The 15,865-nt window shown below is 42.5% G+C and overlaps 1 protein-coding gene across 1 annotated transcript in view; it reads left to right on the top strand.

Annotated features, from left to right (window-relative positions):
• The window catches only part of PDILT (protein disulfide isomerase like, testis expressed), a 43,079-nt gene extending 28,622 nt beyond the window's left edge, over positions 1-14,457 (top strand). The window contains exons 6-12 of the mRNA XM_007087290.3: positions 2,082-2,192; positions 2,274-2,399; positions 5,371-5,568; positions 8,632-8,752; positions 10,961-11,139; positions 12,558-12,647; positions 14,098-14,457. Coding sequence (XP_007087352.1) covers positions 2,082-2,192; positions 2,274-2,399; positions 5,371-5,568; positions 8,632-8,752; positions 10,961-11,139; positions 12,558-12,647; positions 14,098-14,334 — 1,062 coding nt within the window. The 3' untranslated portion in view covers positions 14,335-14,457. The remainder of the gene's footprint in view (positions 1-2,081; positions 2,193-2,273; positions 2,400-5,370; positions 5,569-8,631; positions 8,753-10,960; positions 11,140-12,557; positions 12,648-14,097) is intronic.
• Positions 14,458-15,865: the final 1,408 nt, after the last annotated feature.

A 15,865-nucleotide genomic window follows, 5' to 3' on the forward strand; every position in this document is an offset into this window, starting at 1 on the left:
CCTCTATTACACATCTTCCCCTTCTTCCTCTCTAGGATCTAGATCTGAGCTGCCCAATAGGCAGCTACTTGTCACATATGACTGTTTACATTAAAATTAGTTAAATTAACATTCTAGTTCCCCAAACTAGCTACATGTGGATAGTGGCTACTGTATTGGACAGCATAGATATACAGAGCATTTCCATCATCACAGAACGTTCTATTGAACAGTGTTACTCTAAACACTGTAGTCTGGTTCCTGAAACATGCCTTACTCCCTCCCCACACAAAGCCAAATCCTTACAGTAATCATGTTATTTATAGATAAGGCTCAGAGTGGTTAGTTTACTTGCCCAAGGCCACATAGGAGGTGAGTGAAGTGATACCCAGATCTGCTTAAGACTGTGAGTCACTACATTTTTACTTGGGCTCTTGGAAGTCATTAAAAAGTGTTCAGTCAGAGAATAAAATAACCTGATTTATGTATCTGAATGGGACAACATAGAGTCTAAAAATAGATCCAAATACATATGGAAATCTAGTATATAATAAAGGTGATATTTTAGATCAGTAGGGAAAATATGTTATTCAATGATTAGTGTTGAGAGAATTGGGTAGCCATTTAGAAAAAAAAAAAATAAAGCTAAATCTATATATTCTCCTTCCACCAAATTAAATTCCAGATTGATTTCTTATTGATTTAAAAATATAACGATGAAACCATAGAAACACTAGAAGATGTCATGGAGGATTTTGTTTCTAAACTTGTAGTGGGAAAGCCCTTTTATGAAGCATTGACAGAAACCCCAAAATCTATGAAAAGAAATACTGATAAACTTGGACCACATAAAAAAATTATTGACAGTTCCACAGAACAAACCTCATCACAATATCAAAAGCCAAAGAGCAAATTTGAAAAATTCAGTTAGGACAAAGTTGGTCTATTTTTATGGTTAAGAGCATGAGTTCCAGAGTCAGACAGCCTGGGGTGGAATCTTGGCTCTACCTCTCACTAGCTTAGCAACCCTGGGCAAGTCACTTCATTTTTCTGTACCTTGATTTCCTCAACTGTACAATGGAAGAAATAATGATTCACAGCTCAGTGAGATGTTATGAGGATTAAAACAGTTCTTGAATATGGCATATTTAGAACTGTGTGACCGGTACAATATGATCTCTTGATAAGTCTGATTAGTATTATCAGACTATTACTACGACCAGAATAGGGTTTTGGTTCTGTCCAAAGGACAACAGGGGCTGTGCAGTATTTGAGCAAGAGAATGACATAAGTGCTTTTTAACCGCATCACTCTGGCTGAAGGTAGGGAATGGGTTGGAGGGAAACAAGGGGAGAAATTGGAAGACCATTAGAAGGCTTTTGCAGGAGTCCAGGGAAGGGATTTGGACTAGAGCGTAGGATTGGTGGATGCAAAGAGAAGGAGATGGAGTAGAAAGAAACCAATGAAGAGAGCCATCTCTTTGTTCTCCTTCCCCTGCAGACTTTGATCGTGGGCTACAGGGAATTATTTCCTTCTCTATGTTAATTGCAGTCCTTCTGAGAAGCAGTCATCAAACAGGATTAGATATGCAAAAGATTGGGGAAAATGCCTATGAAAGGGAACAAAGGGAGCTGATGTGGGGTGAGGGGCAGGGAGAACTCATCAGGCCAGGATGTAGGTCTGACCCTTTGGAAATAAAGAAGGTCCTTGATTGCAGTTCTAAGAAAGTTGGCCAAAGTTGCCTACCAGAGAAGTCCTGCATCTCCCAGAAATGAGCTTGCCTTAGTATCCCTGAAACAGTGCGTCGGTTAGGAGCAGTGTGTAAGATACTGCTCAGCATCAGTACAACTATGTGGATGGATTTCAAAGCACAGCAGCTGGTTACACCCCCTGCTTTGTAGATTGGAGATTTTCACGGCTGCCACAGACCCATGTTTCACCCACAGGCTGGCCATTCCTATTTATGAAGTAAAGATTATGGATTACACTTGTCATGATGGTATTCTCCTTTTGTCCAAGGGGAAAATTTTGCTATTTATATTTATTAAGTGTCTATATTACGGAAGCTACTGCCCTCTAATGTTTTTCTCCTTTTGTCCAAGGGAAAAATTGTGAACCGTGAGGAGCTTATTAATGACAGTACCAACAAACAGGTCCTCAATCAAGTCATAAAGCAGCACCTTACAGATTTTGTTATTGAATACAACACCGAGGTCAGTGAGCCAAAAGGTCCCTGGGAGAAGGGCAGCTGGGGCAGCTTGTGCCTGGATGACCTATTTCCCTGGTAATTTCAGAGTAAGGATCTGATTTATGAATTGCACATCCTGAATCACATGCTGCTCTTCGCCTCTAAAAGATCCGAGTCATTTGGTATGATAATGCAGCATTACAAGTTGGCATCGAAGGAATTTACAAACAAGGTTTGTGGAAAGTGGTATTGCCCTTGTTGAATGGGGATCCAGAACCTGTAGACCCTAATGCTATTTGCCTGCCAGGCTGGTTATAAATTAAGCCAGGGAGAACTTGCATATTCATTTCCATACCAGCTTCCTTATTTGCATATTGATACTACATATTATTTACTACTTAATTTTAAACCAGCCTCCTCCCTTCTTCCTGTCCAGTGTCTCTTCCTTTCTTGCTATACCTATGCTTCTTCTTCCCTCATCTTTTTGAGAAGTCTACCATGGGAATGTGAGGTTTGGCTGCTTTTTTTTTCAACGTTTTTTATTTATTTTTGGGACAGAGAGAGACAGAGCATGAACGGGGGAGGGGCAGAGAGAGAGGGAGACACAGAATCGGAAACAGGCTCCAGGCTCTGAGCCATCAGCCCAGAGCCTGACGCGGGGCTCGAACTCACGGACCGCGAGATCGTGACCTGGCTAAAGTCGGACGCTTAACCGACTGCGCCACCCAGGCGCCCCAAGGTTTGGCTGCTTTTTGATGGACGCTCCAGCAAGGGTGAGTGGTTGCACTGTGGGTGGTTTTTGGCCTGCAGGTGAGGAGGAGGAGAGACCACCCCTGCCTGAGCTCAGGGAATAGGAACAGCCTGAAGGTGTGAAGCAGAAAGGTTTAAACTTTACACAACTTTTCTTCCTCTTACAAGGGATTTTTGTCACTGAGTTTCTAAGCCTCTCAGTTTCAATCACCTCATGTAAAATGGAGAACTGTGTGTAAGAATTAGAAGCATCATATGTAGAGCAATGAGCAATGTACAGTGAACACTGCTATCATCATTGCTATCATCATCATTAGAAACAAATCTGTTTTTCTTAAGACCTATACCTGTATTTATGTAGTTACCACCACCTGGACTATGGAGGCAATTAGTTTCTTTTTTCCTCTTTATTTTTTTATAAGAAGTATGGTAATGGCAGGCTTTTTTTCCTTTTCAAGAAAATTACTCTAAAATTCAAGTGAAACAATTAAAAAGCTTAAACCCCAAAATAAATACAAGTAAAGCCACTAGGGCATGAACATATTTAATGTTTGTGCTACATCCCACCATATTCTCCAGGAAGTTTGTTCCAATTACAGAAATATCTCTGGTTAATATTTTTCCTGGTTTATTCCATTTTAAAATATAGATTTTTGATGTAATTCAGTTGATCACAATCTGATTGCTTCCCTCTATTTCTCTTATGTTATGATAGTCAGTACTTAGCCGTATTTCTTCCAGATTATTTTTTTAAATTTAGCTCTTTAATCTGGGTGGAGTTTATTTTGGCATATATTGTTAGACAGGGTTCTTTTTTCTTTTTTAATGTTTATTTATTTTTGAGAAAGACAGGTAGAGTGCATGAGCAGGGGAGGGGGAGAGAGAGAGAGGGAGAGAGAAAATCCCAAGCAGGCTCTATGCTGTCAGTTCAGAGACCCACCTGGGGTTCCATCTCACTGTGAGTTCATAACCTGAGCCGAAATCAAGAATTAGATGCTTAACCAGTTGACTGAGTCACCCAGGTGCCCCTGAGATAAGGTTCTAAATGCCCTTTACCCCAACTATCTAGGTTCCTGAATGCCATTTATTGATTGTGATCCATTTTAGAGCCAAAGACAATGGATGAATACTATTCAGACAGGCCATACCCCCATATCTTATCCTGTTCACATCTAGCCAATATTTGTTGAAAGTATACAAGGATGGTTCTAATACGTTGCTCTGTTTTCACAGTCTCCCCAGCACCCGGAAGAATGTCAGGCACATAACAGGGCCCTTAATATTTTGATAGATGAATGACCTGAGGGTATCAGTGTTTGCTGTGGCCTCTAAGTGGCCTCCCCATTTCCAATCTTACTGCTTCTCTGCAACAAGAGTAATTTTTCACAAATTATTGTAGCACTCTCTGGCTTATTATTCTTCAGTGGCCCTCTATCTTATTCAGCTAAAACTCAACCTCGTTATTAGAGCTCTGATCTCATCTCTGACATGTCTCTAACCTTGTCCCCCGTGACTCTGTCCTTCATGATGCTGAAGCCACACTGGCCTTTCCTTTCTATTCAAGAACACTTTATGTTCCCTGACCCCAGGCTTTTGCATTAACAATTTCCACTGCCTGGTTCAGTGTTGTCCTGACTTGTTAACTCATTACCCATGTCCCTGCTAAGATGTCACCTCCTCAGATACTCCTCCTGACCTTCCTGCCTAACACTGAGCTCTGACCTGACTTCACCTATATGGTCATGCTCTATCACAGTGCCCTTTTTACTGTCTAATTGGCACTCATTGCTATATGAATTTATTAATTTATTCACTCCTTTGTTGTCTGTTTTTTCCACTAGAACATAAACTCCATGAGGGCAGATCTTATGTCCCCAATAGGTAGCAAAATGCCTAGTAGGCACTCCACTAATATTTGTTCAATGATGAGTAAATGAAGTCATGAATTCCCTTGACAGAAGAATAATTTAGAACAAAAAAAGCTGACATATGAGCATTTTCTACCTCCCAGTTATTGAACTAAGCCATTGTCCTGTTTAATTCTCTCAACAACCCTATAAGGTGGGTACTCTTATAATCTCTACAGATAAGGAAGGAAATAGAAGCACAGAGAGGGTCAGTTATGGTTTTGCCCAAGGAGCTGGATGAAAGTCCAGGACCTCCTGACTTCCTGTGGTTGTGTGGATGGTACCCTGCACAAGGATGGTGAAACCAGGCAGACGGACAACATCGGCCTGTGCCCTGGGGCACAGGGCTGCCCTGCCTGATGGAAAGGGGCCCTGTTCTATCTTTCAGAGGCACTCCATAGACCCTGCTATTTGCATTCCGTTAGTGATCTCCCATGGCTTCTGGAGTTTCTTTCCCTCAGTAAGGGATTCCTTAGCCAGTTTTAATCTTTAACTTTCTCATGGCCTCTAATCCTAGAGGGACACAGGTTTTATTTGATTTGGCAGATCCTTTTCATCATTGTGGATGCAGATGAACCCAGAAATGGACATATATTCAAATACTTCAGGATTACAGAGGTTAATATCCCATGTGTCCAAATCCTAAACTTAAGCTCTGATGCGAGGTACAAAATGCCTTCTGAGGAGATAACCTACGAAAATCTCAAGAAATTTGGCCGCAGCTTTCTGAATAGAAGTGCCAAGGTAAGTTTGTTGTTGGACAAACTTTACCCTGAACCTCAAAATTTCATAATTTTGCTGGCTTTGGTCATCTGAACAGGGAGGCAGAATAAAGGTCAATCTCATGGTTCAAAATGGGGAAATACCCTTATCTCTCCACCTCCAATCTTTTCAACTTTTGACTTGTCCTGACACTATGATTCCACCATTAATTCTTTATTCTGAAAGGCATTTCCTTTGCATATACTCTCAACTGAAATGCAGGAGTTCCCAGGACCAACATCCTATGAAAGGAGACACTTTTCCTCCTTTTGGACTCTCCTGTGAAAGATTTAAGGATAGATGGATTTTGGGGGAAAGGGGGGTGGGGATGTATTAAACCATCAGGATTTAGCCCTAAAGGTTTTAGGGACCTCTTGTCTGGGAGGTTAAAAATGAGCCTGTTTTGCTATAAAAGGAAGGAGAAGGTGCAGAAGGATCATACATAACACAACATCTCCTGCTGTTTATGTAGCACTTGTGAAGTCTTCAGCCACCCTGCTGCATTAGGTGACCATATTTTTTATTTACCAAATGGAAACACTTTTGAGAATAATGGGGGTTGGGGGCATGCAATCTTTAAAATATTCTGAAACAGAATAAATTGGAACTTTCCAGGCAAACCAGAATATTTGGTCCCTTTCCCTCTGAGGGTTCCCATTACCTTCTGTCCATTCCCACACAGACACTCCTTCTCAAGTGAAAGCTGTTTTTTTTTTTCTCCTATGCACATCATCATCACAGGCCAAGTAGTGAGGCTGGTGTCCTCCATGACATTTCCTCCTACCTTCAAAATGCCAGACCTCATGCATTTGGACTTTTAGATCACCTGCTCCTACCTTCCATTGCTGTCCTCTGATCATGTCCCTTTCACTCTCTGAGGACTTAAGCTCATTGCAGACTTGCTTTCCATCCCTTCTCTGCCATCACCTCCAGAAATGTCAGTATGCAAAACCCTGGTCTCTCTCTTCTCTAATTATTGTTTGCCATTCCAGCCACCTGCTCTTGTGGCCACACTTTAGAGATGGCAGCCCCTCTGAAAACCTGATTTCAAGCTTCCCATCCCTTTAGTTCCTTTTTCTAGTATCCATACTGTTGTAAATCCTTACCCTTCTCATGGCTTCCAGTCTCCTGATCCCATGTCACAATCTCTCTACTGCCTTCATGAACTTGGATTCCATAGTTCATCGCTCTGGTGATGATTCCCTTAATTCCTTTATCCCTTTATTTCTTTATCTATCTTCAACTTCTTTATACCCTGTAGAATTTACAAGGCAAAATCACAACCCTGGTTGAACCCACTTCATGTCCCTACTGCTTCCAGGCCAATGCTAGAGAAAAAGAACACCACCCTGAGGCAGGCTGGTTTCACTGAATCACAAACCTCCCATGGGCTCTTTGAAATGTCTTGACATATCTATAGAAATTTCTCTTAGTGTGTTCATTCTCTTCATCTCTGAGTCTCTTTGTCCTCATATCCCCTTCCTTCTTCCAGTTTCAGCTAAGCACGAGACCATGTATCATTAAGACAAGGGCCCCTCATTTTCTGTCAACATATCTACAAACCTACCTGCAGCACTACCCATTCTCTCTCTCTTCCCTCCAGTTGAACCTCAGGAGGTGTCTGTCTCCTTGTCAAGGGCCAATACATCCACCAAACTCTTGCAATAGAGATGAGCATGCTTCACATGAAGTATGAGATGTCACATGCCTGGTCTGGCCCATTTCTAATTTCCATCTTTTTCACCATTTCCCACCTCCCATGTCCAGCCCCCACCCTCTTTATGCTTCCTCAGAAAGAATCTTCAAGTCCCTTCCAGAGGCTGGGGTCGGGACGAGGGAAGTATTGTAGGAGCTGGCAAACTGGGTAAAGGCCAGACAGCTATGCATATTAAGGACTTGGTGTCCTGAGAGCAATAGAAAGGAAAATTTGCATGGTGAAAATAAAACCCCACTGGTAGAATAAAAGTGTGAAGAAGATTAGGAGATGCAGAAAGAACTCTGTGGGGCTATTGCAGTGATCTAGATGAGAGATGAAGGCTACCTTGGTTGGGGAGCAGCAGTGCAGATGGAGAGAAGGGTGTGGATTCAAGAAACTGCAGGAAGCAATGGTTGTAGAGAAAAATACATGTTGTGAGATTTATACCACTTCCTTCAAAAAGAAGCAGAGCTAGGTTCATTCTTTCATGCATTCTCTCACAGAATATTTACTGAGGTCCTATGATGTATCAGGCTGTGCATACTCAGTGATGAAGACAGAAAAATACCTTGTGACATTCTGTCTAGTGTAGTAGAGACACATGAATCAAATAACCAGAAAAGAAAATAATGAGAAAAATAAGATATAAATGATAAACTTGAATAAGTGATACAAGGAAAAATATCAAATGTTATGAAAACTTATGGTAGCAGGATCTGACCTAGTTTGGGGAGAGTGAGGGAAGCCCTCCCTAGAGATCATTCTGAAGGGTAAATCTGAGTTAACTGGATAAAGAAAGAAGAGCAAGAATGGGGAGTGGGGAAGGCCCTCCAGACACAGGAATGGCAACAACAAAGGCCTGAGGTGGAAGAAAGCTAGCTAGCCCTTTGGTTAAACAGAAGACCAGTATGGTTGAAGAAAGCAAAGAAAGAATGGTAATGAGCTTGGTGAGGCTAATGGGAGCCAAAGGGTGATAAAGGTTTAACAGGTCATGTAAATAATCTTGGTTTTGATTCAGGAAGTAATTGGGAACAGATAAACTTTAGGGGGGAGGTCAGGACAAACTAGTTAAGATGTTAAAGACATGAACCCAACTCTCATCTGAGAACCTCACAAATTATATATTTGGAAGGCTAGAATTCATTTCAGCTTGAAGCCCTACCTCTTCCTTAGCCCTCTGATCTCAACTGGCCCTGAACAATCCAGGCTGAACATGAGCATTTCAAACTCTTTCCCAAGGCTCTTGTTAAGAACAAGAGAAAACTTCCCATTGTTTCCCATTGGGGCAGGGAGCCCCAACTGCCAACCCCTTTCTGGCGACTGTCAGATCTCTCAAATTTGCTTCCTAGGAACATCAATCCAGTGAAGAGATTCCAAAATATTGGGACCAGGGGCCAGTTAAGCAACTCGTTGGGAAGAACTTCAATGTGGTGGTCTTTGACAAGGAAAGGGATGTATTTGTGATGTTCTGTAAGTATCTCTGCAGAGGCCATAGAAAGCAGTGGCCCAGACATTACTTTTCAAGAGTTGCTCCTGAATTCTTGGGCCCCCAAAACTCAAAAATCTAGCAAAACACTATGTGAAGGATGGTTTTCTAACATCCAAAGAGTTTGGATTAAGATGCTATCACCCACAGTGCAACTCTTCCTGAAAATCTAATTCTTGGAACATGTGGAATACTGTCCATATAATTCAGGCCTATGGCTTTTACAACAATAATAATGCTAATGGATAACACTGATTCAATGCTATGGTATACCAGGCCTTCTGCTGAGCCATTCTATACTTTATCTCATTTAATCCTCACGACACACTTTTGAAAGTAGCTACTACTATTGCTCTCACTTTGCATATGACTAAACAGAGTCTCAGGTGGGTGAAGAAACTTTTCCAAAGTCAGGCAGTGACTAAGTACTGAGAATAGGGATTGGAGCCTAGGCAGCCTGACCTCAGTGCCTTGGCTGGTAACTGCTGTACAGAAGAGCAGTTCTGACTTTAAGTAACTTATCAAATGGCCTGTATTTAACCTACCTGAGTTGGTGTGGCCAAACTGGAGACTCAAATCCTGTAGGAAGAGAGCTTAGCAGTGTGTGGCATATTGCAAGCACTTGATAAATAACAGCTATTATCGCTGCTATTATTGTTGTTGTAATTATTTCCAGTGCTTGCCTAAGGACTATTGCCCTTTCTCTACTCTTTCTGATTTGCATGTGAGAGTCCAAACTGGGGACTTCACTCCTACTCTGAGATACAGAGAAGGGTGATAATGAAGTTATTTCAGACATCTCTCTTATTTACTATTTACTGAGAACTTACAATGAGCCCGACATGAGTTGGCTGTTCACACACCTGCTCTTTTTTCCTCCTCAAAACAAGCCTCTTAGGAAGGTCCAGTGGATTTCTCCATGATACAGATCAGGGAACTTAGTCTCAGGAAGATTAATTACCTTACCCCAGGTCACACAGTAAATTCATTGCAAGGCAAAAAATTCAAATCAAGCTCTGGTGCCATTACTTCCTGAGGGCTGGAATGCAATGTGCAGACCTTTAAAAATCTCACTGAAATGGACTCTCATCCACAGGGTGAGGTGTTTAAGGTCTGTGTGGTTGAATAACCATGATCTGTTCCCTTTACGTGAGAGGGTGGGCGGCTTTTCTATACTTACCTGACACTGGAGTTATGAGAATGCTCATTTGGCTCTGGTAAAAGGCAAGAGCAGCCTCATTTTCTTGGAAGCAGGCCTCTCAGATTGGCCCCCTGGGACTGTGACCATTATGCCCCCTCCTGTTCCAACCCAGGGCCCATTGGGCTCCAGGGGAGCTGCAGGGAGAGCAGATGGTCATGGAGGCACTTGGTTTGTAAATGGAGGGATGGTCATCCAAATGTAGAGTGTCAGGGCCCTGAAAGCCACCCCTCCCACAGAGCCAGAAACTTTAATGCGACCACAAAGAGCAGGGAAGGTTCAGTTTCTTTCCATGCTGGAGCTGGTCCATGATTCTCTCCGGAGGGCTAGGTGCCTGGGCCAGACTCAAAGCTTAAAGGAACTGTCCCTAAGGAAGTCCCCTTTCCAGGGGTCATTGTACTTGTTACAACTTCCTGTTCAACCTCTTAGGTACATTCTCTACCACGGGACTAAAAGGCAGTGTACTATAATAGTCACAAGTCAAAGAAGCCTGACTTCAAATCCCACTTTCTGCTTAATTACCTGGGTGACCTTGGACTGTGAGCTTAACTTCTGTTGGAAAACTCTTGTGCTCTCACTCTCTCTCTCTCTCTCATATTCACACACACACACACACACACACACACACACACATGATTTCTGGTAGAACATGAGGAATCATCTGGCATAAATATTTTTCTTATTTTTTTTTTTCTCTTCAACTGGAGTGGAAAGCTATGTCAAAGGAGAAACAAAGAATAGAAGAAAATGTCCCAGCATGCTTAAAGTGTTAGTGTCTGGGTGGAAGGGGACTATATCAGTTTTTTTCTAATTTATTTAATAATGACCAGGTGCTGTGATTGAAATGTAAAATAATGTAATACAGTGTTAAAAGAAAGAGTGAAATCTGCAAAGCAACAGAACCATTAGTAAAATATGGTGATGGTGTTTATGGGGGTAGTATTGACTTTCAGTTTTATTAGTGTGAACTTGAGCAATGGCCCTTCTCTTTCAGATGCACCCTGGTCAGAAAAGTGTAAGGAACTCTTCCCAGTGTTGCAGGAGTTGGGCAGAAAGTATCAAAACCACTCAACAGTCACCATTGCCAAGATTGACATTACGGCAAATGACATTCAGCCGATGTACTTGGACCGGTACCCCTTCTTCAGGCTTTTCCCCACCGACTCTCAACAAGTGAGGAGCACTTGGGAACCACATACCTGGAAATGCCATTATGTCATTATCAGAGAACCAGTTTCTCCCTATCTCCAGCTCTGCCTTCTACCCAAACAGCTTCATCCTCAGCTCAAGCCCCTATTATCCTCTCATGTTCAGGTTGAAGAGTGTTTTCCATTAGCTTCCCCACAAGTCCCAAGACTTGCTGTAATTGGGTCCAGCTTGGGTTAGCTGCTCTTCCCTTACCCAGTCAGTGTAGTCAGGCTGATATGAGTGTCTTGATTAGTCAGGCCCAGTTTCCTCTGGTACTGGGACTGAACTCTACCCAGACTATATGGAATAAGGTGGGGGGAATTTCCACGTGAATATTGAGGGTGGGGTGCTATGAGAAGAAGGAAAATCACATGATAGAAAAGCAGTTAATGTCTTTTACACTTCAGTATTATAATCAGCAAGCATCATCAATGTCATGGAACATACTCTCCATGCTGCTCTGCTTTGGCACCTGGAGAAGGGTGTCCATCAAAACAAAGCAAGCCAAGATTCCTGCTCCCAAGAAGAGTATGACTGAGTGTGGGAGAGAAGTCATGATGTAGGCCCACCTCTACATGCAATTGGAATTGAAGGGGACAGATTCTGGAAGGCAGATATTTCATGGAGACATGAGATTTTGAAGAATGCTGAGTATTTAAATCAGATTAGAAGAGGGATGTGAACTACACGTAGGAAGTATAATATGCACGAGGATGTGGGCAGAAGGGTGGCCATAGCACTCTGAAGGAGATGCCATCCTTCTGGTACAGAAGATGCATGTGGAGGAGTGGTACAAAATGAGGCTGAGTTGAGAGGGTGGAGCTATCTTAAGTCTTTAGTTATATGAAAGGGAGTTTAGACAACCAGTGGGCAGTAAACAGCTTCATAATCTTCTTAAAGACTAAAAAAGGAAAGGGAACTAGTGTTGACTGAGCAATGATCATGGATCAGATGCTTTGTAAAATAAGAACTATTCTTATTCTTCTTGTTATGATAATAATGTCAACTATATGTAGTACTCACTAAGAGTCAGGTACTGTTTTAAGTGCTTTTCATATAGTAATTCATATAGAAATTCTTATAACAACATATGTGGTAGGTACTATTGTTACCCTCACATTACAGATAGAAAAATTGAGTCATAGAGAGATTAAACAGGGTTTGAACCTTGACAGTATGCTCCGAGGTCCGTGCTCTGAAGCACTACATTATAGCCCTATGGTGGAAGAGTTTTTATTATTCTTATGTTAGAGCCATAGTAATGGAGGCTCAGAGAGGTTAAAGAACCTACTCCCTATACTCAGGTTGTTAGGAATTTGACCCTGGACTTATCTTACACAGCAATCCCTGAATATTTTGCAAGAAGAGGATATTGTCTTGACCTTGTTCCATTTTCTTCCTAGGCTGTATTGTATAAGGGAGAACATACCCTGAAGGGCTTTTCTGACTTCCTGGAAACTCAAATCAAGACCAGGATTGAGGATGAGGATGGGGTAAGGTGAAACAGCAGTACCTGGATTATTCTGTCTCACATAGAACACCAAGAACTCAAAGGACTAGGAGAGGGTGTGCCAAGAGTCCCATAATCTTGTACTCTGGAGATCATTGACGACTCGGTGAACAACTACCCATTTTGGATGACTTTATTTCAAGGGCACTTATTACAAGGAAGTAGAAATGGCAGACTTTAGAAATGAAGGGAAAGACAAAGGCTCTGAGGCCTCCTAAGGTTGCTTCCCTGGCCTCTGTTCCTGAGTCAGTAACCAGATGTCTTGACAGGATCCAGCTCTCTGGCATTATTTTCCTAATGGATGAGATGACAATCCCCATTCTCTCTGAATCCTGTTCCTGCCTCAGTGAGGCCATCTGCAGGAAGGTGCCATCTCTATTAGTTAGGACCCTTTCGTTTGCAAATATCAGAAACACGATTCTTTCGTTTAGGCAACAATGGGAACTTAATCCATATAACTGCTAGGACATCAGGTAGATTCAGAAGCTCAGACTCATTTTCTGTCTCCCCATCTCTGTTTTACCTTTGTTGGCCTTATTCCCAAGCAGTCACTTCCCCATGGAGGGTCAAAGATTTCCCCACAGCTCTAAACTAATATCTTCCCAGCTTAAAAAGCAAGTGCCTAGGGGTGCCTGGGTGGCTCATTTGGTTGAGCATCCGACTTCGGTTCAGGTCATGATCTCATGGTTTGTGAGTTCAAGCCCCACATCAGGCTTTGTGCTGACAGCTCAGAGCCTGGAGCCTGCTTTGGATTCTGGGTCTCAGTCTCTCTCTGCCCCTTGCCCACTTGTTCTTGTTCTCTCTCTCTCTCTCTCTCTCTCTCTCTCTCTCTCTCCATCAATCAAAAATAAGTAATCATTAAAAATTTTTTTAAAAAAAAGAAAGAAAAGGGGTGCCTGGGTAGCTCAGTCGGTTAAGCACTTGACTTCAGCTCAGGTCATCATCTCACTGCTCGTGAGTTCAAGCCCCGTGTCGGGCCCTGTGCTGAAAGCTCAGAGCCTGGAGCCTGCTTCCAGTTCTGTATCTCTCTCTGCCCCTCTCCCACTCATGCTCTGTCTCTTTCTCTCAAAAATAAATAAACATTAAAAAAAATTTAAAAAAAAAAAGCAAGCAGGCACCTACTTCTTAGTAGTCCTAGGAAATGTCCTGGATAGGGATTCATGATAGGCCTGGGTCACATGCCCAGCCCTGGAGTTAGAGCTGGGGCAGCCACACGTGTGGCCTTAGAGTGGAGGAAGGAGGTTCCACAAGGGCTTTCTTTCCAGAGGGGCAAAACCACAGTTGGGCTCTGGCATCTATGAGGATGCTCCAAGTGCCTCTCTCTGGGCATTTCCAGAAAAAGAAGACTTGGTAATTATAATCACAATTACCACATATGTCTTGCCTCTTTATTTCTTTATCCTACTTCTTCCCTCCCTTCTTTTCTTGAATAGCTGTTGTCTACTGAGCAAAGTAAAGTGACAGAAGAGGAGGCATTAGCTGAGGAAAAGGAAGTACCTATTATCAAGAAAGAGTTACGTGACCAGAAGTTGCCTGGGATAGAGAATGTGACAAAGCTGGAAGAACCAGCTGGGCAAAAGGAACCAGCCAAGGAGGAGGAGGAGAAAGTGGCTAAGCCAAAGGGACCTCCAAAAGAAGAGAAGAAACCAAAAGTGAAGGAAGAACTGTAGCTTCTCCAAAGCTAAGAGCCATTTTCCAGGTCCTGGCATCATTTTCTAAGTGGATCTGCTCTAAAAAAAATGATATATCATTGCAGTGGGTGGAAGCTGGATAATTAAAAACTCCTGAAAGTCTTTGGCCCTGTTCTTTGCATTACCTCTTTTGTGTGGTTGGTGCTGCCTTAGAAAAGCTGTTTGACCTGGAATTCAGGGTTGCAAGCGAAGCCATAACTGAAACATTTAATGAGTGTTTACAACATGCCACACAGTCATGTAATTCTCACATTACTTTCATTATCCCCATTTTACAGATGAGAGATCTGAGGCAAAGAGAGGTTAAGCAACCAGTCAGGACCACATAGCCAGAAAGCCCTTGAGATATGATCCCAGGCACTCTCACTCCAGAGACTACATTTAACCACTCTACACACCACCTTCACTAGGTTGGAGTCCCCAGAGTTTGGCTAAAACTTACAAATGAAGTGGACTGATTTGTTTAGGCTGTATTTTGGCACAGTAAGAAAGAGATCCAGCCCCAAACATGTCCCCAGTCTACTATATTTCAGTAAGTGACCCACTATCTTAAGCAGCAAGGCGCTAGGATAATCCTCAAGCCCCTTTGTTTACTACCCTAAAAGTAACTCTACCAACGCATGTGACTCCACCCACTCGCACTGATTCCATCCACTTCTGTCCACTGACACGTGCCACTTATCTTCATGTGACTCCACCCACTTCCCTCCACCTCCACCCACCATTCTCAGCCAAGGAAGTCTCTCCAATGGTGCTTCTATTGCCATTCTGTAGTTCCTTGCCCACCCCCCACTCCTATTCCATAAAGCTGCTGAAATTCTTTTAAAAAGCCATATTCTTGAAAGCCTGCAACACTACCTTTTTTTAACTCTGTAATGGCATCTTTATCCCTTTTAGAATGAGATTGGTCTGCTCACCATGTCTTCCAGGCCTAGAAATTTCTGGCCCCACAGATCTCTTCTGTTCCCTTCTCTCTCCCTGTCATTTTCTAGGCTCCAGTCATACTTCCTGTCTATTCTTGAACAGTTCAAGTGCTTTCTCTCCTTACAGCTGTTCCTTCTGCCTAAATGCACACATGATGCACTCCCATAGATCTTCATGCAGATGTCTTTTTTATCCTTCAAACCTCAGTTCAAATGCCACCACCTCAAAGAGGGCTTCCTAGATACCAACATTTGAAAGCACCTTGTTTTGCTGTGCACTAATATACTGCTTGATTCCCCCACTGTTGGGTAAGTCCCTGGAGAGCAGATATGTCTATTCCCTTCCCCACTGTATTCCTAATGCCTAGAATGCTGCTTGGATACAGTAGGTGCTCAGGTAATAAATATCCATGGATCAAATGAAATTTGATTTCAGCCAGCACCCTATCTCTGAGATACATGATTTCACTGTCATCCCAAAAGGGGCAGGTGCTGACACAGTGTTGCCTGGAGACCCAAATTACATTCTATATTAGTTTCCTATTATTGCTCTGAAAAATTACCACAAATTTAGTGGCTCGAAAAGT

The sequence above is a fragment of the Panthera tigris genome, chromosome E3, assembly GCF_018350195.1.
Source record: "Panthera tigris isolate Pti1 chromosome E3, P.tigris_Pti1_mat1.1, whole genome shotgun sequence".
NCBI classification, from domain to species: Eukaryota; Metazoa; Chordata; class Mammalia; order Carnivora; family Felidae; genus Panthera; species Panthera tigris.